Raw genomic sequence first — 24,961 nt, 5'->3', positions numbered from 1 at the left:
TTTCCTTTTTTCCTTTTTCTTTTCTTTTTGTTTTTGAAATAAAGTTTTCTCTCTCTCTCTCTCTCTCTCTTCACCGGTTGGGTTGTGCGCGTGCTTTTCGGAAGGAGTCTTCGTTGTTTTCTTCTGATCAATAAACATTCAGTTGCTAGTCCAGCCTTGTCCTGTCCTCTTCTTTCCTGTGTCTCGTCCTTTGGCTGGTTAAGTATGAACCCATAAGCAAACCGCTTTACAGCATGATATTTTTGGTGGAATTTTATATTTCTTTATGGCAGGAGCACGAATGAGCCGAGGTCACCATATATATTGTCACGCACGTCCCGCGGTCCTGCATTGGAGGAAGATGAGGTGTTGCAGGAGAAGCTGAGGAGGAAGAGGAAGCTGGTTTGGTTAGCTCTGGGTGTTCTAACGTCCAGCACATCTAACACCCGCCGTGTAAATAAACCACGTAACAACTGTGGTGGAGTTCGCGGGTATTTATCCCCGCGTGGAACCTCTCCTACTCCGTCGAAGCAGAAGAATAGCTGGGCGACCCTCTCTACTGACGGAGATGGCGCAAGCAGATATTCCAACGCAGCCAATGCCAGCAGCTCAACCGACCAACACACAGCCCTATCGGGAACCTCGGCCCTCCTATGGCAAGCCGTGGATGACTGGCTCACCCTACAATCGGGTGAGCAAGTACTACCGCTACGATACGAAGACCAAGTTGGCGAACGTAGTATTCTTTCTTGAAGAAACGACGCTAACATGGTTTGACAATCGTGAAGCATCCCTTATCACCTGGGATTGTTTCATGGAAGAAATGACAGCGGGATTTGACAATGCCGATGCTCGAAAAAAGAGCGCCGAACAGACTCTGGCTAAGCCGCCAACAACTCACGTCGTGGTTCGGCTAGCGTGCCGCAGTGCAGTAGATGTTTGAGAGTTTCTACCGCGCCACAGCCGTCACACACGTCACTGGTGGCAAGTCCGTGGCGCATCCGTCGTTCCCCAGGCCACACACATCCAATGCGTGCATGGAGGATCATTGCGCGGTGCAGCCGAGTCAGCGTGCGGCCGCTGACACTGTGAATGCGCTCACCTCTTACGATGCGTGGGTCGGGGTGCTGTGTCCGGAGGTGTCGTCGATTACAGCACGCACGTCCTCCAAAGCGAGTTGCTCGTCGCTAGGAGGGAGTTCATGTGCTGCGGTCGCTAGCTCGTCGGCACGTTCGCAGCCCTCTATGCCGCAGTGCCCGGGGATCCACTGTGCCCGTATAGCGCAGCCGCGCTCCGACAAACGCTCGAGACGCGCGCGAATCTGACACAGCAGCGGAGTTCCCCGGCCGGCGGTTCGAAGGCGGCTGAGGGCAGCGCGGGAGTCACATAGCACGGCACACCTGGATGGCGGCGGAGTCAGTTCAAGCAGTAGATCCAGGCCTAGGCGTAGGGCCAGCAGCTCCGCCGTGGTGGAAGAACCCAGGAATGACAGGTGCAGCTGTCTGTGCAGTTGCAGGGCGGGGATGGTAGCCGCCGCTGCTAGCGAGCAACTATCTCTGGCCACGGAGCCGTCGGTGTAAACGAGGAGGTGGTGTTGGAGTTCCTCGTAAATGACGGCTCTGGTCAGCTGCTGCACTGCACAGAGCGGTGTGATGCGTTTCCCTGTGATGCCGACAATCTCTTGCTGAACCTCCGTAGCAACGGGCTAGGGCGAGAAGAGGTCGTAGGGGGGCGTTGCATTTATTTCAAACTGTTTTTTCTTTTTATTCTTATTATGCTTAGAATACAGTGTGTCTTATAATCACTATCGTTCCAATGTATATTGAATTCATTGTTTTCAAGTGCAGTGTTTCTGTTCTGTAATATGTTGATATCTGTATATGAAGTGTTGTGTACAAATTTAACTCAGTATGATGTTTTATGTATTATGCCAGAACTGCTGCCGAACTGTACATAGAGGGGGCCGGGCTTTGCCAAGTCGCGCCTAAGCGACTTTTACCCGTCACCTCCTTTTCTCCTTGAGAGAACAAATAAAATTTGATTCCTGTGCGCAGTATTAGACGCCCTTCGGTGAGATGACTTAATGCTCAAGCCAAAGAAATGCCACTTTGGCTACAAAGAATTGAAATTTCTCGGTCATCTCGTGAGCGCCGCTGGCGTAAGGCCAGACCCCGAAAAGACTACAACTGTAATCAAATTTTCCGTTGCCGCCACCAAGAAAAGTCGAAAACGCTTCATTGGTCTCTGCGCGTACTACCGCCGCTTCATCGCCGATTTTTCCAAGGTTGCCGCCTCTCTGCCCCGCCTCATGCGCGATGATACGCAGTTCGTGTGGGCCGCCAAGCAACATGAGGCTTTTGCGGGGCTGATCAGACGACTGCAAACAACCCCTGTTCTTGCGCACATTCATGAAGACGCTGAAACCGAAGTCCACACCGACGCCAGCAATATCGGCCTCGGCATTGTACTCGTTCAACACCAAGCTGGCGTGGAAATGTTCATCGCGTATGCCAGCCGCATGCATGCTCTCCCGCGCTGAGACAAACTATTCCACTACGGAAAAGGAATGTCTTGCGTTTGTATGGGCAACCATTAAATTTAGGCGTTATCTCTATGGCTGCCCGTTTAAAGCGGTTACTGTGGTTACTGACCATCATTGTTTGGGCTGGCTGGCCCATCTCCGCGACCCATCGGGGCGCCTAGCAAGATGGAGCTTTCGCCTCCAAGAATTTGATTACATCATTGTGTATAAATCTGGCCAGAAGCACGAAGATGCTGATGCGGTATCGCGCGCACCCGTCGGGTTAGCTGATGAGAGCACGGATAATAATTGGTTCGCGGGAAAGGAAAGGCATTGTATCTGTCACACTCGTTCCGTGGACACCATACCCATGCCGTAAGGGAAGGGAGGAAAGGAGAGTGAAAGTGGAGAGAGAGGAAGAGGAGACGTAGTGGAGGGCTGCGGAGTAATTTCGACCACCTGGGGATCTTTATCGTGCGCTGACATCGCACAGCACAAGGACGCCTCTTCGTTCCACCTCCATCGAAACGCAGCCGCCGGCGGTCGGGATCGAGCACGGATGACAAGAGCGGCTTTATTGGACTGGTGAGTGTCTCATGCGTAATGACCCGATAGCTAGCTAGCTTACCCAGACCTTCGACCTGTCATTGACCGCCTGGAAGGTCGCGCTGCTCACATCCCTCGCCAATTTGCTCGGAACCTGTCTGATTTCTGTCTCCGGAATGGCGTTCTTTATATATATATATAAAAAAAATTACAAGGGTTCAACGCTGCTGAACCAAATATTGGGCGAAAGCATTAGCTGCGGGTGACCGAGCGTTCTTCTTCTCTTTTTCTTCTCCCTCAGCCCACATATAAAGCACCGCTTTAACCAAGCCTAGCAAGGCTGATTCTGACATAACCGCCCATGTGAAACGAGAGACCCAAGTTGGCAGCTCCTGCCAGCCCACGTGGGGTGTGACGTCACAGCGTCACGTGGGTAAGACGGCTACCGGCCGCGCTACGCTGAAGGCTCGAAACCTTGAAATAAAAAATAATAATAAACTTCAACACTGTTGACCGAGCGCACCTCCTCCTAGTGCCAGCAGACCTCCGCGTCGATATCCGTTTTGCTTGCCTTGATGAGCTCACCTCTGCCCACTTGGGATTTTCTCGCACACTCGCCCGAGTTCGTCAAGCCGATTATTGGCCTCAATTTGCTCACGCCGTCCATCGTTACGTCAGAGGCTGCCGCGAGCGCTAACATCGAAAGGCGCCACATCTCAAGCCCGCAGATTCGCTCCTAACTATTGCGCCGCCTCGGACGCCGTTTGACCAAATCAAACAACCATTTTGTTGTTAGTCAGTGCGTATGTGTCTGTCTCGCCTTCCCACTCGTCCCGTCTGTTAGCTGTTTCTTCGTTTCGTTCAACAGTGGATGTGAGCCTATTCACTCTGTTATCAGGTACTCCCGGCTTTTGACAATGAAAATATATTATTTTCGATTCGTATTCATGCATATTCTGGCTTTCGCCTGGTTCCCTCGCCCGGCCCCTAAACGGAGCTGTTTTGTAGGCGTATCACAAAGGCCGCGAGGAGGATTTCTGCGTAAAATGCCGTGCCATTCTTTTTTTTTTTTTTTTTTTTTTTTTTTTTTTTTTTTTTTTTTTTTTTTACAGAGAGTTAGTGAGTGAGTGAGTGAGTGAGAAGACTTTACTTACACCGACGTGGACCCCGGGGCAGGGGCTCAGCCAGGGGGAGGGTCTCTTTGCCAGCTCTCCTGTGCCGTGGCCGCAGAGAAGGTCTTGAAGTAAGCCTCCTCCGCCAGGCGTAGGACGATCTTTTGTTCATCCACATTTGGGCTGCAGATGTAGGACTCCCAAGTAATTTGATCAAGGGGATCAATTTCTTTAGCTCCGGGAGAATCGGGGCATTGCCAGATTGTGTTAACTCAGAGGTACGTTGCAGGGATTGCAAGCCTCTGGGTCCCCTGTCAACTCATTATGCAGAGTAACATGAGGAAAGAAACGACTGGCCTGAATTTTTCGCCAGGCCCTGCATTCTGAGGGTATTAGGGACCTATGTGGTGGTTTTTCAGAGACACACGTACGGTGTTCAGTATTCAAATTTACCGCGTTTAATAACGTTTTTTATTTGTTGCGCAACGTTACATACGTTTTAAACAAATGCGCACTTTACAGGACTCTTATTGATTTTATTTTTCACTTTAAGCAGCTGGTAGGTATAAAATAAATAGCACGAGTTGAATACATTTATACTATAGTTACACCAGTTATACGTTTGCCACGAGGCGGCTACGTGGAGCATTATGCATAATCATGGATGTCGTTGAGCTCCGGAAACTCGTAAAGTTCGGCTGTGATTTTATCTATTTCCCATTCATTAGATTCAACCATTTATTTATAGAGTGACGAAGGTCTCAGAGCTACAAAGATGAAGCTTGTTCACAAGTACATTGAAAAGGATGGCAGTGGGTAAGCAATTCCAAAAATGGCCATCGGATTGGCAGCTTGTAATTCATGGCAATGGGAGTTTGAGTACGCAATGGGAGTTTAAGTACGGTAGTGTACACTGATAGGCAGTAAATTCTAACCCGATTTTGCTTTATTCCATCTGGTAGTACTCGTAACGAGCGTGAGTGGATAGCTGAATGTAAATCGAACGAGTGTATGTAAAGATGTCTCATCCAAGCCGGTTCTAAAATTTACTTGGTAGAGGGTTTGGATTACCGCGCAGTCGTCAGGGTTCGCATATCTTGCGTAAAAATACTGCTTTATGCGTGTATGTACCGCATTCTCCTTTTAAATACAGCATAGCGAACACCTAGAGATTAACAAGCAGCTGAAGTTTTCGGCCATGGTTGGTAGCCGTTGGTATACTCGCGGTTAGGCACTTCATTCATTGTGACCATGAGCCTGAACTTTCCACCGCGTGAAGTGCTGATCTCTCACCGTTCAGATTTTCCCCTGAATAGCTGTGCTTAATGTCATTATGGCAGTTATTGTGGCGGTTTGCCTCAGAACTGACTTATTGAGACAGTGCTGTAGGGGGTAAGAAACTTCATGTTGGATTAGGAAAACTGATGGCGCTCGTTGTACAGCCATGATAGACAATGATTGTCCCTTGACATGTGAAGGCAACTATGGTTTGCCGTAATTTCTGCAGGAATCATGTTTGAACGTTAGCACTGCACGTTGAAACAGCCACTACCTCGGATTGCCTTGTAGTGCATAACAATGGCGTTAGTTCATCTTTTTAATCATATTCATTTTAATCAGAGTTGTGCTGTGGCTGCACTTATTTTATGCTACCATCTTTATGCCTTCTTTCTAACTGGTCTTCCCCTTGCCTAGGCCACCTATCACATTGTGTTATTTGGGAAATATCTGTGTATGGTTAGGTGAAAAGAGTTCTTGTGTTGCACACTACCATCCACAAAGTTAATGTTGCTTGGCAGCCTCTTGCATGCAGCTTTGAGAGTGTGTAAACTCTGTGTACTCACCTTGCTTTGGCTGTATTGTCCACAGACTAGATTTAATAAGTGCACCAAAGGGTTTATGGTGCATGATGTTTAACATCCCAAAGCAGCTTCGTCTATGAACAATGCCATTGCAAAGGGTTCTAGTAATAGGCAGGCTTTAGCAGTTACCTTATGTCGAATGCGCTGCAGTGTATCCTTACTGTGTGAAGGGTATGCATTACTTAGAGTAGGGTTTTTCATTTATGTCATCACGTTGCTGGTGGTTGTGGCTCATCGTATATGCAGTGATAAACACCTCAGAGGTAAACAGCTTTTGGTAGCCTTTAACCTCTCAAAGAAAAGATACTGGACTATCAAAATGGTTCCACGATAATAAAGTAAGTTCCTTCAGCAGCTGTCCTAGGCTGCATTAAGTGGTGGTTAAATAACTTGTTCTTGCACTTATGTCCTTCTGCCAGCTATAATTGAAATGCGCATCAAAAACTCTTCAGCTGTATTTATTATTTTATAGAGTATTTTAAATAACACTGAGGTGATTAAAGCACATAATAACAGTCTTCTATTCCTGTACTTGCAATGAAAAAATGATTATTGTTTCAGGAATGTTACTCTCATTCCGGAGGAAGCCGAGGACATGTGGCATGCTTACAACTTGATGTCTCAGGGTGACAGCCTGAAGGCATCCACAATCAGGTCGGTGACTGCTGCAGATGCACTGGACTTTGGGCTGTTAAATTTGCAAAGCATGTCTTTGTGTTAGATGGATGTATTCACCATTTGTCTCTTTTCACTTTTGCAGAAAAGTTACCACTGAATCAGCGACAGGAAGCACAGGAAGCAACCGTGTTCGAACTATGCTTGTCATCTGCATAGAAAGCATTGATTTTGACACTCAAGCATGTATGTTGCGTGTCAAGGGTCGTAACATTGCTGAGAACCAATACGTCAAGGTATTTTGATTTTGTGGGCATGTGTGTGTGCGCACGTGCATGTGTGCATAAATTTGCCTACTATCTTGAGCTCCTTAACAAGTAGTCACTAGGTTCTTGTAATGGTAGCACCAACAGTTTGGTCACAGCTTGAACATTTCTAAAGCCTGGGAGTATCCAGAACATAACCCGAAATCTAAAAATATTTTTAGCTGACTGCTTCAGGAAGGGTGAAAAATATACATTACTATTTCGGTATACCAAAAATTCTTTATAATTTTTGTTTCAGGCTAGCCAGGTTCTCTGGCACCAATTCTATTTAGATTTGTCAAAGATTACTGTGTTTTTTTGTCATTAAATATGTCGTCAGTTTGCTGGTACAAGGGCTGGAATTTTTGGCCCTAGTAGTAGGACCTTGGAGTTGTGCGTGCAATTTAGTACAGATACGAGTATTGCACTTGCCCCGCATTCATATTGACTTGCCACTAAGTAGCGTCCCAGGAGCCATGTGGTAGGACCAGTAGCAAGAAGAAATTTAAAAGAGGATACCTCCTAGCATGCTGAAGAATCTAGGTGCAACTGATGTCGAGCTTCGATTCTTTTTTTCCCCCTTTTTTTTTCTAGGCTTATGGAATCCAGGTAACAAACTGGATTCCAAGGGAAGGAAAGCGTAGCAGAGGGCGACAGAGAGTTAGGTGGGCGGATGAGATTAAGAAGTTCGCAGGGGTCAAGTGGATGCAGCTAGCACAGAACCGGGTTAAGTGGAGAAATATGGGAGAGGCCTTCGCCCTGCAGTGGGTATAATCAGGCTGATGATGATGATGATGATAGAATCCTGCTTCCTGCATCTTACCATTCATATTTCAGTTACCCAATTTGGCAGACTTAACAGCTTGAATTAAGTGTCTCCTATCCACTGCTTGCATAGCATTCTCCATTTGTCCCACAAGTAGCACAATATGGTGGCAAAAAATGTGCTAAAAAATCTGGCTTTGTAATCTTCACTCTCTGCTCTCACAGATGGGTGCTTATCATACGCTGGACTTGGAGATGAACAGAAAGTTCACTCTGGCAAAACAGCACTGGGACAGTGTGCATCTGGAGAGGCTCGGTAAGTTGAAGTTTACTGCAGGCTTCACACGGGCTGGGTGATGCAGAGTAGAATTTTTCTGCTAGCTTGTGAGAGTGTTAGTGGATCAAAATACTATTCATGGGCTAAATTTGTTTTTGCCTATTTTTGTGCCTCTTCATCTTTTGATATGTTTCCCTTGATCTTACTTTTTTATTTCAGGATATTACATATCTGCAGAATGATGTTGAAGCTTTGTTAAAGCTAGCATTTTGCAAGAGGAAGAGCACATACTATGTTGCAAAAGCATACCACCATCTGCTTGGAACAAATTGAAATTTTGGGGGGAAGACTGACAAGATAAACACACAATTGTTTAATAACAAGCATTGTGCATCAATCTAAAAGGCACTTTTTGTTCAATATGACAGTGTTCGCTATCTTGAAAGGCATTCATTCTGATGTTGGTGTTTGTGGGGCTTGCAACATTGTGAATAATTTAACCTACTGGAAAATGTAGTTCCTTCCTGTTGCTCTGGCCTTCACCCTTATCAAATTTTGTTCCTGAGGATGAGCGCTCCCATTTTAGTTAGCCAGCCTGAGTTTCTTCTGTAAAGGCATTAGCATGCCTGCTTGAAAATATGCCCGCTGCTATTTGTACATAGCTTAAATACTGAGCAGAAGTCTGTGAAGTGTTTCTTGTACATTCTTTGAGTGCTGATAGATTTGTGGCCTGTGATTTTTGTCTTCTTTTCTTTTGCTGACATTGATTTCATCTGTCCCCAGACATGGCATGTGATGTGACCCAGCATGCTGACCTGGCAGCAGTGGTTATGCAAGAGGGACTTGCTCACGTCTGCCTTGTCACCTCTTCGATGACTCTGGTACGAGCCAAGATTGATGTCAGCATTCCTCGGAAGCGTAAGGGCAGCTGTTCACAGCATGACAAGGTAAGGCAGTGACATTTATGCAGAGTTTCCATTAACTATGACTATTTGCTGTCGTACAAGATGTAAAGTGCTTTTATAATGAATCACCAGGCGGAAATTTTTTAGCTTACAAGCAGTAAATGTTTCTAAGCGTGGCATGAGTAATATGGAGCACCTTACATTTGAAGGCAAAAAGACTTGCATGTAGCATTATTCTTGCAAGGTAGGTGTCCCTGGTAGCAGTGTTTAAGCATTTGTAAACTGCTGTTAAGAGGAAGCTATTCTTGAGAAAAAAAGACATTTTAGAGTGCAGCTTTTACGCCCATTCCTGGTTTGAGTAGCAACAGCGTAACTGTTCGGCAGCTATAGGATGTCTTCGCACAGTTGGCACCGGCCAACATTGGGTTCAAGATTCTGCTTGGCCTTCCACAGTCCGCCATGGTTATCTGGGACACAGACAGTCTGGAGAATTTGGGTGAATGTCAGCATTGGGTTAACTGGAATCATTTTATAGCGGTAAAAAACACATGGACACAGAGAACACAACACACAAGGAACACCTGTTAGCATCGTGATCTTGAGAGAGTCTGTCGCATACCACACTAAAGGCAAGGCTTAAGCATGCTCAGGATAGGGTGCCTCAGATGTCCACCCTATTGTGATGCAGGAGAACTTGAGGCACAAGATTCTGCTCGGTCTCGGGCAACCTTCCATGGTCATATGGCACGCTCGGACTGTCTGATGAAAGGCAGCGTAGGCATCCCTTAATGTGGTTTAATAGGCCTCTCAAAATTATAGGCTGCCAGTGCTGCTGTCCACAGCAAAGACCATGACAGAGCAGTGGGAGTGGCTGTCTATCTGCTTAAAATTGTGTCTGCAGTACCCTTTGAACTGTTTGGTATTTCCGATAAAATTAGGGAACTGTGGGCTGCAAAGCTGGGCACCAACTTGCTGGTATGTAGTTGCTATCTACTTCTTATCTACCATGCTCGCCAAAGACATACACTTCCTGCACTAAGCATTAACCACACATAGATCCACGCCAATGTTAGTAACTTCAGTCGAGATGTCAAGACAAACAAGAACTTCATACCACTCATACATGAAAAAATCCCGTTCTTCGTCCTCATAACTTCCATACTGTGAATATGTCTCTCTCTCTCGAAACACATAGACATCGTCTTTCAGAACCAGTTGTGGCGCAGCAAGCACTAGAACATTTTTCTTTCCGTTTCTGGAACCACAAGACTTCTTTTTTTCCAATGAAGGACTTGGAAAGGAGTGCTATTTGAAGATTGAGTGTAATAATCGTCGGTGCTTTATTAATGCGGCCATATAGCTGCTAAAGTCATCAATGATTGTGTATATTTGAGTACTGACTCTAACTATGTCATTTAATATCATGTAAAACAAGTCTTTAATCACATATGTACTATGCTGTGCAGCTTCTAAGAGCTTGCAAAAAGTTTTGCCGCAGGTTACTTGCTGAAATGCGTTGCCGTCGGTTTATCTTGCCATCAAAGGTACAATTATCATTCCACCTATCGTAGAACTTGAGTTGTCTGTGTAATAAAGTCGCTTGGGTCAGAAAAATCCTTTAATATATCAGGTGTTTTTGATTGCATAGCTCCGAGGGTGTTAATTGTCCAGTAATTGGCTATTTCCTGAACAGATATTGTTGGTTAATACAAGAGACACTCAGAAATACTTCCTATCCACCGCTTACTGTTCCTTTACGTGACTTCTTTTTTTTTTTGTTTCAGTTATCACATTTTGTTCTCACGTTTTCAATGTCATTCATGTCTCGTGCAAGTGCTACATTTGCACAAATATAACGAGAGTTTGATTTCATGTGAAAACTGGAGCTTTGCATCCTTAATCCTTAATGTCACTTAGGAGTTACTAGTTTAGAAATGCGCTAAAGGATCGAGCACGGCAGACCTGCCCACGCAGTGCTGCTGCTGCCTCATACTTCACGCTGCACAGTAAGGCGAATATGCGCATTTTTTTTCCCCCATGCTTTATGGGCTTTGTCTCGTTCCCAAGGACATCAAAAAGCTGGCTTCTCCTCACAGCTTCAGTGCCTGGTGGTTAAACTAACTTAAAGAGCACCGTTTTATCATCTTCAGTATCCGTTTGCTTCCATGTGTTGGCCTTGCGATCCTAGACTGTGTGCAGACTGCATAAAAAATGTCTTTACTGTAAATAAAAAAACATTGTATGGTCATCAATGGAAGGCTAAATGGGACCTTTGTTTCACTTTAGTACAATATCCTTTGTTTCACTTTAATGCAATATCCAAATTTACTATAACAGCTTTCCATAGAGTTTGAAATTTGCCACTTGGCAAATAGGAAGAACTCCTATTTGTATGTACTTTGAACATTTATTAGGCTATTCCACCTGCATTTGTTTTAATGCTACTGCATAAAAGTCCCTGTTCTCCAGTAAATTAGGTGTTGGCATTGGCATTGTCAGCAAAAAATAATGAAGATTCCTCAGGAACGTGGTAGATGGCTGGAGACATGTCTGGGCACCGGCTGGTTTGTAGCTGGTCTTACTCCATGACACCACATACCGTATATCGCCGTGTGTAAGTCGACTTTTTTTTAAAATGTCCTTCCAAAAGTTGGAGGGTCGACTTATAATCGGGGTCGACATATATGCGGAGTCTTAAAGTCAGCTTATATGCGGGTTCAAAAGTAATTTCGACCGAGTCGCAGATAATATCACGCATTCTATAAAAGTTGTCAGACACAATGCGAAAGTGGATCTGCTTTAAAAAAAAAAAAAAAAAAAAAAAACAAATTTTAATCGAGATTTGCACCAAAGGCTTGTTTTAATGTGATAACAACTTGTTATCGACAAACCGTGGGCGTTCCATGGAAAAACAGCCAAAGCCGGGCGGGCTGGCAATGTTTGATGCAAATGGGACAGCTACAAATCCAACCCAATCCAAAACGACCACACGCGACCAGTCATATGAGCCGAAAAGAATTTTAGCATGCTGTGCAACGTTGTGTGCATTTCGCCATTTCTTCTCGTTGCACCACCTGGACTCTAGCCGACGTGACAGATAATAGCAGTGTACGTGGTTTGTGTCACTCGACGGACGTCTTGCAAAATGCCACCGCAACCTCGGCAACAGTAAGCGCTGCTTTCATGTGGCAAATCATCCTTTACGCCGAGTCTGAAAACACTGTCAAAGCAGGGCGGAAGTTCGACGCCTCAGAAAAGTGAGTGAGAGGCTGGAGAAAACAAAGAAGTAGGCTTTTTGCATGCACTGCTACACGCCGTTCCTTTCGCGTCTTTACAACGATAGCTTTATCGCCATCCGGTAGATGTTTACCACAAAACTTTGTCTGAATGTTTAATAAAAAATAAAATACTAAGAAGAGAATGAAGACTGCTGATGGGATTTACTTGCGCTATCATCAGATGATGACGGCACTTCATCTCTGATTGCGAAACCAGCGTGGCGGAAGTAATTCCACAGTGTCTCCTCAGTCGCCACCTTCCATACATCGGAAAGCATGCTGAGTGTAAACAAGTAGACACTAGGTTTTGTCGCTGTCCACACATGACACGATGCGACTAAGCACGCGTGACAGATAGAGGTGCTTGATGGTTTTGTTGAAGAGGCGGATGAGGACGGTGGTGTTGGCGCCATCGGTAACTGCCTGTAGTTGACGTGGCGATGTAAACAGCACAACACACAACACGTGAATGGCGACTGCGGCGACGGACGACTGTGCACGATGGCAGCATGGCAGAGCTGGCACTGGTGGGACGGTGCAGTAAGCGGTGCCTGCTATCGAGGCTATACCGGGTATGCAAATTTCCGATGGCGCGATCAGCGGACGATATGACATTTGGGTTCGAGGTTGCAGAAAACCAAAATGGCAGCGGCCAGAAAAGAAAAATGGCACAGGCATTGTTTGTGTTTTCGGTAGCTCTTGAGTTGCGAATTGAAAGAAGTCCGGAAAATCGAACGAGAAGGATTTCAAACGTCTGAAATTTTGGTCAGTGTTATACATTGACTCTGATTATACCCACTGCAGGGCGAAGGCCTCTCCCATATTTCTCCACTTAACCCGGTTCTGTGCTAGCTGCATCCACTTGACCCCTGCGAACTTCTTAATCTCATCCGCCCACCTAACTTTCTGCCGCCCCCTGCTATGCTTTCCTTCCCTTGGAATCCAGTTTGTTACCCTCAGCGACCATCGGTTATCCTCTCTTCGCACTACATGTCCTGCCCAGGTCCATTTCTTCTTCTTAATTTCTACTAGAATGTCGGTAACTTGAGTTATTTCTCTGACCCACTCTGCACGCTTTCTATCTCTTAATGTTACCCCTACCATTTTTCGTTCCAAAGCCCTGTCTCAAATTTTGAATAGTTAAGATTCTTGTTTGATTTGAGTTGTGCAGGGGTTTCCTTTCGAAGTCCCAAACAAACATTTAGAATTTACACACTTTCCTGCTGCCCAAAACTTATGGTCAAAATTACGGTGTTTCTAAATAGAACTCACTAACTTAATGTGCACAGTCTTCTGCACTTGGAAAAGGATTTTCGTAAGCCGTCTATATTGCATTGTGATTGCGAATCACCGTGACTGCTCCATGCTTGTGGTTTGGAAAATGAAAGTACTGTTTTGCTCGGCATGGGGTTGCATCTGGTGAGCAATTGTTCGCCATGAACACTGGGAACATGTTAACAAAGGATGTCAGAAGGCTCCTGTGCTCGTGCCGTTTTCTCTTCCCATGTGGGTTGCATTTAAGGGCATATTCCTAGCACACCTGCCAGTTTTAAACGTTTAAAGTCCAAGAAAGTTTTTTTTTTTCTACAAGAGATATACCTGGTATATCTGGTAACATGAGGCTTCTGTAGATTATGCCATCTTCCACAATGGTGGTGGGAAGGTACCATGGAGAGATTGATACACTAGGCAGCCAGGCACACCATAGTGTGGCTGAACTATTTAGCAGCGTGAGACAGTTACAGGCGCTCCACTTCTCTGTTCTTCCATTCATTGCCAAGAAAAGTTACTGGCAGTATAATTACCAGCTTGCTTTCAACTGCTTTCTAATATGCTGCTTTTAATTGTACTCTGTAATCTGTGAGGCTTTGTGGGGTTTCACTAAAGGTAAAAGACATGCAGTGAAGTAATTGGTAATTGTTTGTTGTTTTCTTATTTTAGGGCCTGCAGAGGTTTTATGAGGCAGTGATGCAAGCAATTTTGCGGCATGTGAACTTTGATGGTGAGTAGCTGGAATTTTACGCGTCTTTCTGCACCTTTTTCACTCTGCATTTCTCTTTTCAGTGGTGAAGTGTGTCTTGGTTGCTAGCCCTGGATTCGTCAAAGTGAGTAATGGATTCTCTGATTGGCATGGGGTATGGAAGTAAAGGTTTATTTTGTTGTGCGAAAGTAAACTAAACAGCCTCTGTAGTTTGTACTCTCCATATGCTGTCTGTGCTCATTGCTGTTGCACGTTGCATGCATGCACCATTGTGTGTGACAGGGTTATAACTTTCTTTTTCTTGCTTGTTCAGGACCAGTTCTACGAGTACATGTTCCAGGCTGCCACAAAGCTTGACCTGAAAGTACTTCTAGAGAACAAGGGAAAATTTGTGCTTACCCATGCATCATCAGGCTTCAAACACTCACTGAAAGGTAGACGCATTTGATTGCCATAATTTGCGTCTCTCTATTTTTATGTCAAGCCTACTGGCTCAAAACAGTGCGGTGTGTAAGCAGGCAACATTAGCCTACTGGAGCCCTTTATAATCTGGCTTTCACTTCTGTATTTGGCTCGTGTCAGTTGATCGAGTAACAGTAAATACTAATTATTGGCATTCTGGGAAGATTTGAACTTCGATTGATGTTTAGTAAGGCATCTTAGCACACCACTTCCGCAGCTTTGTACACTTTACATGAAACAAGGAACCAATTACAATTACTCAAATTGAAATGTAGCGGATTTTGACGTCAGTTACCACCCAGGGAAACATAATGGAACTATTAGAGAAAAGTAATCTATTACCCTTTCATTATCTTTTATTCATTTTTTATTAGCATGCTTCAAATATACACTGTTGAGAATGAGCTGGTGCTTGATCTAATTAGTCTGTTGCAGTATGTATGCTGTTGGATCCACCTTGGGCTCTTCAACATTTTTTTCACGCTTCCTTGTGAACACATTGCTTTAGCCTGCAAATACCTTGAGCTCCACCTCGTAGTTATGCAAAGTGCTGCACTTTGCTGTTGTTTACACTCTGAGGGTTCAAAGCCAAGCTCATCATATGTGATATGGCATTCTGCTGTCAGGGTGAACTTAGGACTACACAGCCCATTTGGGCTTGCATTTGAGGGCACCCTTATGTTACCTTAGCACGGGGATCATTTGTGCTGCAGCAGTGTTTACTATTGAGATCAAGGTCTTGAAAATAGACACTAGCTTCTTGAAGAAGAAAATGTAGCAGGTTACTAATACTCAATTGCCAAAAGGAACTGAATAGTACTAAAATTCTACACCTTAACAAAAGCATTCAGTGCATTACAAAATTTAAAAGAAGAGTAATTGCAAATCTTCAGTTATTGTTATGGTTTACTTACAAATCTGTATTGCACGCACTGTTTTTAGTCACTGCAGCATATACTTGATGACATCTGCACTTGCTTCAATGAGCAGCTTGCAGAATAAATGGGAACCATGTAAAAAATAACACATCCAAAACAGATTGTGACTCAACATACTAGTATTTAGTGTGCAAGAAGTAAAATGAATCAAGTGTGCTATCCCTGGAACTGAGTAAGAGACAGTGGCATTTTTTTTTTCTTATGCAGGATGTTGTCAATTCATGGTGCACGGCTCAATTTTGGCATTCATCTGGGAACATCCCTAGGAGCTAGATGGCAGACTTGTCTTCTCCATTTGAAAAATATGATAATTACTCTTAAAATGTTCTTTTTATTGCAAAATTTTATTTATACTTTTTTTCAAAAGCTGGCATTATTTTATTTTTTTGCATCTTCACTCTACTTGTAGTTTTGGTGCTGTAGTTTAATGTATAATTCATCCACTTAGTGTCACTGAGATGCATGTTTCCTGTTCTTATTCTACAGCAATAGTAGTTGTAACTACTACTACATGATAATAACAAAAAGCTGGCAGCTTGCCATCCGTGCTGTTCACATCAGCTGTGTCAACTGAGAACTACCTGACTTCACAGTGAACACCCTGACGATGCCATGAGGGAAAGGACAAAAGGGGCAGTGTTTTAAAGACTTAGAGAAGGAAGTGCAATAGTGACGATGGAGGAGGAGAAATTCTTTGTTTATACCACGAAGCCATGTGGATGATGCCCTCACTTCAATACCTCTACCCTCTACCTCTCATTTTCTCTCTCACATTCTTTTGATTTTAGAAACTAAGGAGAGTCGACGCACCTGGCTGCCTCGGCAGCTTCTACGCTCGATGACTGGTTGCCAAACTGCTAGTGGCAACTTGAGTCAGCTATGAATCGGCAGCCAGTTCTTATTTACATGGCACGCAATGCCGTGTGTGGCCCTCTGCAGATGAACGCACATCCTTTAGAGCTTCAGTGCTCCTCTTTGAAACGATGAGACAAACATCTCGCACGAACACCTGAAAGGACAGTGCAACCGGGCATAGTTCGTGCATCGGTCACTCTAGACAACTAGCACTTTGGTGCAGCTACATATGCCTTGCTGCCTGTGCCACTGTTTGCCTCCTCTCTTTCTCTTTGCTTTGCATTGAGCACATGCTAGAGAATTTGCTTTTTTCTGCATGGTGCCATTGATTGGTCGCAGTACTTGAACCCTTTAACTTCAAAATAAATTCTTTAATAGTGTACCAGTATTGCCAAACTTTGTCAGTAATGAAACTGTGCTACTACTTGGTTCTGATCTGAATTAACAGAAGATTTTTATGAGGACAAAGCTGCTCTTGAGGTGGTTTCTGGAACTCAGTGCTAAAATTGCTCTGGTGTTGAAAATGGAACCAAGACAATTATTGGCTGTAACTTGTCTTTGGTAGTGCTAGCATTGCAACAGCAGGCCAAACGAGCGTGACCCATCATTGTCAGTATTGCTCCAATCGTCTGTGAGGAGTGCATTTCAGGGTTGGCAGCTAAAGGGCTAAAGAAGGGCATGAAATTGTCGTCGGCAAGGTGATCGCTGCTGAGAGCCAATGTCATGGACGTGGGATATTGTGAACAGCTGGATTGAAGAAACTTGGGGCAGCCTAACAGGAATGGTGCCACATATTTTCAATGCAGATAGCACTCCCTTATTTTGGCGGATGTTTCTGGAGATGTTGGCAGGTGGTGCAAGTCCCTTTTGGGAAAATGAACAAGTGGTTGTCACCAATATAGATGGGTCTACGAAGCTTTGACAACTGATGATTGGGAGAAGCAAGTTTCTGGGGTGCTGCAAAATGCACTTTTGGTTCCATTTGGAAAGCATGGATGATCTATTTATTTTCTCCCAAGTGGTTGATGTCTTGGAACAAGAACTGAAGCAGCAGATGGAAGCCATTGAAGCTGTTGCATCATACCCTTAAAGGCGTAGCTTAGGTGCCCGTCTTGTCTTTTAGTGTCGCTTTGCTTATACATTGTTACTGCTACTTTTGCATCGAATTATAACTTATAAGAAACTTGCAGGAGTTTGATTTAAAATGTGCAGATTCTACTGTATTTTATTTCTTGCGCTTTTCTAGGCTACATAAGGCCTCCGCTTTAAGTAAATGTGGCCTGTTTCTCATTGATGATTTTCTGTGCAGGCCAGCTTGAGTTTATTCTCAGTTTCCCTTTAGGTTTGCTCATGCGGTGAGGGGAGTCTCAAAACAGGGCCATGCTGATTGTAGATGCATCTGTGCAGAGATTCTGCAGGACCCTTCGGTGCAGTCCAAGTTGAGTGACACCAAGGCAGCTGGGGAAGTGAAGGCTTTGGAGCAGTTCTACCAGATTCTGCAGACAGAACCTAGCCGGGCTTTCTATGGCACCAAGCATGTGGAGAGGGCCAATGAGGGGCAGGCTATTGAGACCCTGCTGATTTCGGACAACCAGTTTCGGTGAGTTCTCCGTGATGACGAAATTTTCACAGCAGACATGGTTGCTCAGTGTGCGGTCATTCGCACATATACAAAGGTGTTTGTTTAGAGACAAAAGTGTCTTGTAGTCCTTACGTTACCCAAATGGTCAATGAAGCCATTTCATTTAGTTTGACCAGTCTGACATGTCAGTCAGTTGGCACAGTTGAACCTCGATATAATGAACCTCAGTGTAATGAAATTTGTGATGCAACAAACCTTTTTCTTATGTAGGTTATGCTGCTGGGCCAGTTGATGGTTTTCGAGCATTATGTGGTGTCGCAGCACTGGCAGATGAGGACAAAATAACGAGAGACACGCAGCTAGAGACACACACAGAGACGACAATGCAGCTGTCTGTGTGTCTCTGGTCCTTTTGTCCTCGTCGGCCAGTTCTGTGACACCATAATGCTTGAAAACCTTTTCCGTTTCAGTTGCTTCCTTTGAAATGCACATATTTAAAAAAAAAAGAAAATTTTTTGTTGTAGTTTCGTGCGGAAGTTACGATACAATAATTGCAGTTTTTGCGAGTATAAAAAACGAATTTCGGCAAGCTCTACCATCCGGAAACTAAGAAAAAAGAAATGTTTTTACTTGTCGCAAAAGCATGCAGCATGTGTCTAAGGCAACACAGTTAAGGAAACGGGGAAATTTTTTATTCACTGGCATGGGGGGGGGGGGGGGCAAAGGCACATTAAGACAGTCATTTCATTCTCTTGTAATTGAGGCATTTGTACATATGTGCTTGAGATAAGCCCATCTCGCCCCGCTGCTGTGGCTGATGGTCAGAGTGCGCGACTGCTGATCCCAAAAGGGCATCGACTTGATCTCAACCATGGAAGATGCTTTTCGTTGGAAGCGAAACACAAGATGCCCATGTACTTGTAAGACATCACTGCACGCTAAGAACGCCATGAGTCGAAATTTCTGGAACCCTCCACTGCGGTATTCTTCACAGCTGATGTTAGTTTGCGACGTAGAATGTCATAAACAAAACTAAGCCCTCTTATTGTGATGCTATAGTCCCGTGAAGTGTGTTCACAATTGATGGGGGTTAAAGTTATGTCTGGTGCTCGCAGCAGTGGTGCTCACAGTCACCATTAGCCCACAGTCTACAAAGCTAGATGAAGCAAACCAAATCAGCTGCTCTACTTTTTGGCGACCCGCTGCTTGCACGTCTCATTCCCATCCATCCACGAGAGCAAGTGACAGGTCGCAGGTTTCATCATCATCATCATCATCATCAGCCTGATTATACCCACTGCAGGGCGAAGGCCTCTCCCATATTTCTCCACTTAACCCGGTTCTGTGCTAGCTGCATCCACTTGACCCCTGCGAACTTCTTAATCTCCTCCGCCCACCTAACTTTCTGCCGCTCCCTGCTACGCTTTCCTTCCCTTGGAATCCAGTTTGTTACCCTCAGCGACCATCGGTTATCCTCTCTTCGCACTACATGTCCTGCCCATGTCCATTTCTTCTTAATTTCCACTAGAATGTCGGTAACTTGAGCTATTTCTCTGACCCACTCTGCACGTTTTCTATTTCTTAATGTTACCCCTACCATTTTTCGTTCCATAGCCCTCTGGGTTGTCCTCAACTTAAGTAGAACTCTCTTGGTTAGCCTCCACGTTTCAGCCCCATAGGTGAGTACAGGCAAGATGCAACTGTTGTATACTTTCCTCTTGAGCGATACCGGTAAGCTGCTAGTCATAATCTGCGAGTGCTTGCCAAATGCGCTCCATCCCAATCTTATTCTTCTTGTTATTCCCTTTTCATGGTCCGGATCCGCGGTTACTACCTGCCCTAACCGCGGATCCGGACCATGAAAAGGAAATAACAAGAAGAATAAGATTGGGATGACGTCGCAGGTTTGTTGACGCCTTAATGGACTCCTGCAGCACCACTTAGTTTTGTATTCGGTGAAAGTGCCCACTCCGGGGCAGCTGCTGCTTTTATACATCCAGCCATCAATCGAAGATTTCGTGATTTATAATTTGGTCAGGAAATACTTCGAAGGTTATACGTATCTCTAAAAGCACAGCGCCAGTAGCGAGCTGTTAGGCTCTGCAGAAAAGCTGGACTGATGCAATATTTCAAGGTATGCGATTTCGAGCTAATGAAGCTTTATTGTAGTACTTTGGTCGCTTGCCTTGCTCGGTGTTTCTTCTAAAATTGCCTGTATCAGCCTCGCGAATGCATATAGGCAAAATAAAATTGAACAGGGAGGTTTCAAGCATACGCTATATCATTTGCGCCACTGGAAGACAAAAACCTCAGTGCAGCTAAGTTTGCGATATAACAAAGTGTTTTTTCTGGAAAGTGTGACTTTATTATATGGAGGTTCAAATGTATGCATGCAGTATTGTCCATTTAAGACTGGAAGATGAGTTAGGAGATCTATGGCAGGAGAGAGTACAGCAGAAGGGTAACAATGAAACTGGAGCAGGCAGGCACAGTGGGAGAGATTTTCACCAGCTTATGATTAACAGGCTGCGGTGAAATATGACATATCACTTGAGACTAGGCATGGTGCGCTCATGGCAGGTGTCATGCCATTTCTTCGTTATAACAATCAAGGACTAAACGAATTGTTGGTTGTGCGCGGGAAAATAACTGGTAGGCTTTAACTGGCATTATGCAAGTCTCTCACATATTCTTTACCTTAGCATATCAGAAAATCAAAGCACTTGAAGAGCTGAGCACGAACAACCCAATGCCGTTTTCTGTTATGCCAAGGAAGCAGAGGTGCTCTATTTCTGCTGCTCACCGGGAGGAAGGTATAGTCATACTCAGAGGTGACCTGTAGACATGAGTTTGCACAATAATGATGAGTGCTTCAGGCATTGGTCAAAGAACAAGCATTGGTGTGATGAGTGACCTGTGACATGTAGTGCGCCTTTACAAGCATATATTATCTCCATTTACTGTTTGCTGTGAAACCAGCCATCCACCTTTCTTCACGTCTCATCCCCTGAAAAGCTTTCAGAGTTTTATAGATTCTTTAAAAGTACCATAATTTAATCATGGTTGTTTTGTTCTTTTACATAGAAGGTGGCAGCATTGAGGACTTAGGGAGGTAGGAAAAGGGAGATGAACATCCACCATTCCCACGTAAACAAAAACTCAAGTGCGCCACGAAGCAGATGATGCAGCCATGAAGGGACAGTGATTAGTCGGGTCATCTCCACGGAGGGCGCTAGCTCACGGGCGGCGCAACTCCCTGCCCCTTGCTGAGGTTGTCTCCTGTACAAAATTAGAAAATCTTCTTATTCTGCATGCCCGCTTTTTTCTTTCTTGGCGTTCATACTTGCTATAAGCATTGTTTGGGACTGTCTTTTTCGTTCCAGAGAAGAGTAATTGAACTAAGAATAAATGGTTGATTTGGTTCCTTTCTCTAGGTGTCAGGACGTGAACAAAAGGAAACGTTACGTCGCACTTGTAGACTCAGTGAGGGAAAATGGCGGCGATGTGAAGATTTTCTCCAGCCTGCACATCTCTGGAGAACGTAAGTGACCTTACCTGCCTTTTCTTTGGCTTTAAAGAAACCAAGCTTTCGTTGTTAAGTGGTCACAGGAAAGGTTTAGCAACGGGCATATGCTTGTATATCTTCTTCACACCTTTGTTGTTATACTAGTATGGTTTTGCCTTTTGATGTGCGCTCGACCATGGAGCCACACGTCAAGTTGCGCCCAGTGTGCTGTAAAAGTGTGCTCAGAAGCACTTTAAAATTTAATATTTATTTATATAGACCATGACAAAAAGAGCCGTTTGTGTCATGACTGTTAGGCGCAGTCCTCATTCTGTGCATTTAAAATTTTCCACTCTCAGAAGGAGAAGTGCACAAAACATCAGCGATGGGAAATGTTGTGCCTGCAGCTGGGTTGAATGACTTCACAAACTTCAGCGCAAAGAACAGGAATGTGTTTGTTCATGCATCGTGTCACGAGCATACTTTTGATGCTGAGAGCATTTATAGATTAGGGAGGGAAAATTCAGAACAAGGGTGCAATGAAGTGTAAGTAGAAAACTCGATTGGGTAGGCAAGTCATTTTGAGATCTTTTATGTCCAGGACCCTCATTTTGAGAAGGTTGTGATATAGCTGTAATGCTTGTTCTATAGTGTAAGTTTAATGCTTATTTCTCATATTTAACTCAGATTAGCTGCTTTGCTTTAATTGCGGCTGGCCTCAACCACACAGCTCTGAAGTTAGGGAGATATTTCTTGTTTTGTTTAGGTTTATGGGGTAAACGCACCAAAGTGACTTGGGCTATGAGAGATACTGTAGTGGAGGGCTGCAGATAATTTCAACCACTTGAGGTTCCTTAACATGCACTAGAATCGCACAGTACACGGGTGCCTTGCACCTTGCCTCTGTTGAAATGCAATTGTCTGTTTCTAATTTTGGCAGTTAACCATTTCAGTTTTGGGCAGCTACATAAGATATGTGAGGAAGAGGGCAAATGGTGGCAAAATTTATGTTTGTGGCTTTGTCTCTGCATGGAACCGTGCATTGCGTGGTGCTTTGATGGTATGTGTGTAAGGTTCTTGTTTATGTCGATCAAAGGAGGATTCTTGTTCCCTGGTGAGGGAGGGATCATTATGAAAACTAAGTTATTTGTATTTCTTTCAAAGCTACTTACCTTCCTTGGTTCAGATTTTTCCTATAGCTCCAGTAAAATAAAGGCATAGTTATAAATTTAACTGAATAATTATTTGTGCATGACATTAATGTGGCTAAATGGTATGTCCTAATCAATTGCTAGGAATAGCTATATGGTTTTGTACCCACTGAAGGACCAATTTATTTTCTATATAAAGCTTTACCACCCCCCCCTAGCAGACATCAGAGCCATGCTCATAATAAGCCTTTGGTCACTTTTGGCCCGTAATACTTTTTATGGCACTCTGTGTCCAGTTTAAGGCAAGCAGGGTTCATCGAGCACAGTTTTTTTTTTCTTTTCCAGCCAAAGCTATCTCTATTGGCAAAAAAAAAATGGAATTTTTTTAGTCTTAGACGAGACATAATGCCTCAGCGTTTGAGGGTATGGAAAATAAATAAATATTAGTGCCATTTCTTGGAATAAATAAAGTGCCCATTTGGTGTGGTTTAAAAAAGACACACTTATATTGTTAACTCTCATCCCTCATCAGTGACAGCATGCTGTATTTTCTTATCGATAAGCGATAACATTTCGTCTGATGTGACAATGCTTGTGCTTTCTGACTTTTAGAACTGGACCAACTGACGGGTGTGGCAGCCATCCTAAGGTACCCAATTCCTGAGCTTGAGGATGAAGAGCTGAGCTCTGACGAAGAATCCTGAAAGGAGAACTTTGTCTAGCATTCTAATTTAAGTATCTTGACTTCGATGGTGTATATATGATGTGTATGATACAAAAAAGGGCATAAGTTCAGTAAAGTTTTCACTGAATATCTGAAAACGGCTGTCTTGATGGGAGAAAAAAAGTGTGTGATGCCACCAAAAATATTTGCACTAAAACCTAGTTTCCTTGCATTTACCGTTATACATTTTGTGATGCAAAGAAAAGCGTAGAAATGCTGCATAAAACCTGTGCTGTTGTTGCACCACTAGGAAGTTGAGGTTGCATTGTGAGGCATATTGCTTGAAATTGTCCCAATAATTTGCACTTGCTGTATCATATATTGTTTTTGGCTGAATTGCAAAGCTATTTGGTTGAAGCTGGCGTGTTTGGGGTAAACCCCGTTTCATGCTATGAGTAAATGGGTTAAACCTGATTGCAACCTAATATTTTGTATTAGGAAAATCTACACTTGAGTGAAACAAAGAGCCCAACAAAACACGAATGTGGCATAGCTATGTCTTTATCTTTTTTTGCATTTTTATTTTCTTTTCGATGCAGCTATGAATTACGAACTAGCTCAATCATTCTTGCAGGAAAACCTCATTTATAATCGACTTACAATTGAAACTAAAGCATTGTGCCAACAATAAATGTGCGATAAATGAGATTTATGAGAGTCTCTTCCTCTAACATTTAGTGATTCCGGGTGCCAATCAACAGGCGTAAAAAAATTTGCACGCCTTTTTATCGGGTCCGGCTCAGCCACCACCAATGCCACATGTGGACGAAGGAGAGATGTGGGAGAAAAGATTGCACTCCACAACATCTGCGTCTGCTCAAGCAGCAAGAGCGGTGGCATCAACAGATAGCAACATGGAGCTTTGCCTCTGCCACGATCGGCGAAGCCCTTGGAACGCATAAATGTGTGAGACACCTTAAGGCATTGATCCCAGGGCAGGGAAGGCAGGAACGCTCTGAAGTTAGCCCATGCTTTTGTTACCAGCTGGATACTATACTCAGCCCCATGTCTGAAACTGGATAAACATAACGAGGAGTGTCTAGATGCGGCTATCAGGAAGGCGACCAAGCACGCACTCGACCTTCCAAGATTCATGTCGAATTGCCTACTTAAAGAGCTCTGAGTCCTCAAAACCCTGGAAAGGCTACAGGAAGCACACCATGCATCAATACACAAGAGACCAGACCCTTTCGGGCTAAAGACTCCTTGACGGACCACCTCTGAGAACAAGCGTGACTATGAGAATTCTGGCACAGTGGCAGAGAGCCCTTTGGTTTCAGCCTTTGTTGAAGATTAGGATGCAGGACATGCATTGCTGGTTGCTCGAACGCCATTATGGGGACAAAATAGGCGTCAATTACGTAAATGTAGCTAGTCCTTACCGCAGGGCGTGGTATGCAGCTACAGTCATTCACAGAGGAACACAGGTGGTCAGGCTTACCCTTAAAGCACCAAATGTAACACAAGCCTAGAAAACTGCTATCACACTTGCAGCCATAGACCCGAATTTGCATGTGGTCATTACGGACTTAGGAGAGCCTTCAAGAGCTGCGTCTCTTTTGTCCTATAGAATTTTGGAAAATAGGCCGAGGGATGAG

The 24,961-nt window shown here is 44.2% G+C and overlaps 1 protein-coding gene across 1 annotated transcript; it reads left to right on the top strand.

Annotated features, from left to right (window-relative positions):
* The first annotated feature begins 4,787 nt into the window (after positions 1-4,787).
* pelo (pelota mRNA surveillance and ribosome rescue factor) lies at positions 4,788-24,009 on the top strand. The gene is made up of 11 exons (XM_084599548.1): positions 4,788-4,974; positions 6,582-6,674; positions 6,781-6,931; positions 7,931-8,021; positions 8,766-8,929; positions 14,107-14,167; positions 14,230-14,270; positions 14,460-14,580; positions 17,809-18,001; positions 21,418-21,524; positions 23,252-24,009. The coding sequence occupies exons 1-11, from the start codon at positions 4,934-4,936 to the stop codon at positions 23,341-23,343; spliced, it is 1,155 nt and encodes a 384-aa protein (XP_084455674.1). The 5' UTR covers positions 4,788-4,933; the 3' UTR covers positions 23,344-24,009.
* Positions 24,010-24,961: the final 952 nt, after the last annotated feature.

This window comes from Amblyomma maculatum, chromosome 3 (assembly GCF_055883805.1).
Source record: "Amblyomma maculatum isolate TAMU_Amacu chromosome 3, ASM5588380v1, whole genome shotgun sequence".
Taxonomy (NCBI): domain Eukaryota; kingdom Metazoa; phylum Arthropoda; class Arachnida; order Ixodida; family Ixodidae; genus Amblyomma; species Amblyomma maculatum.
The sequence above is the reverse complement of the archived record's forward strand: the minus strand, read 5'-3'. Positions and strand labels throughout refer to the sequence as shown.

What these genes read in the sequence shown, in the direction of transcription:
- pelo (XM_084599548.1), top strand. Translation starts at nt 4,934, where the DNA reads ATGAAGCTTGTTCACAAGTACATTGAAAAGGATGGCAGTGG. An exon ending in CTGAAGGCATCCACAATCAG is followed by an intron (nt 6,675 to 6,780) that starts GTCGGTGACTGC and finishes TCACTTTTGCAG; the next exon opens with AAAAGTTACCACTGAATCAG. An exon ending in GCGGCATGTGAACTTTGATG is followed by an intron (nt 14,168 to 14,229) that starts GTGAGTAGCTGG and finishes TTCTCTTTTCAG; the next exon opens with TGGTGAAGTGTGTCTTGGTT.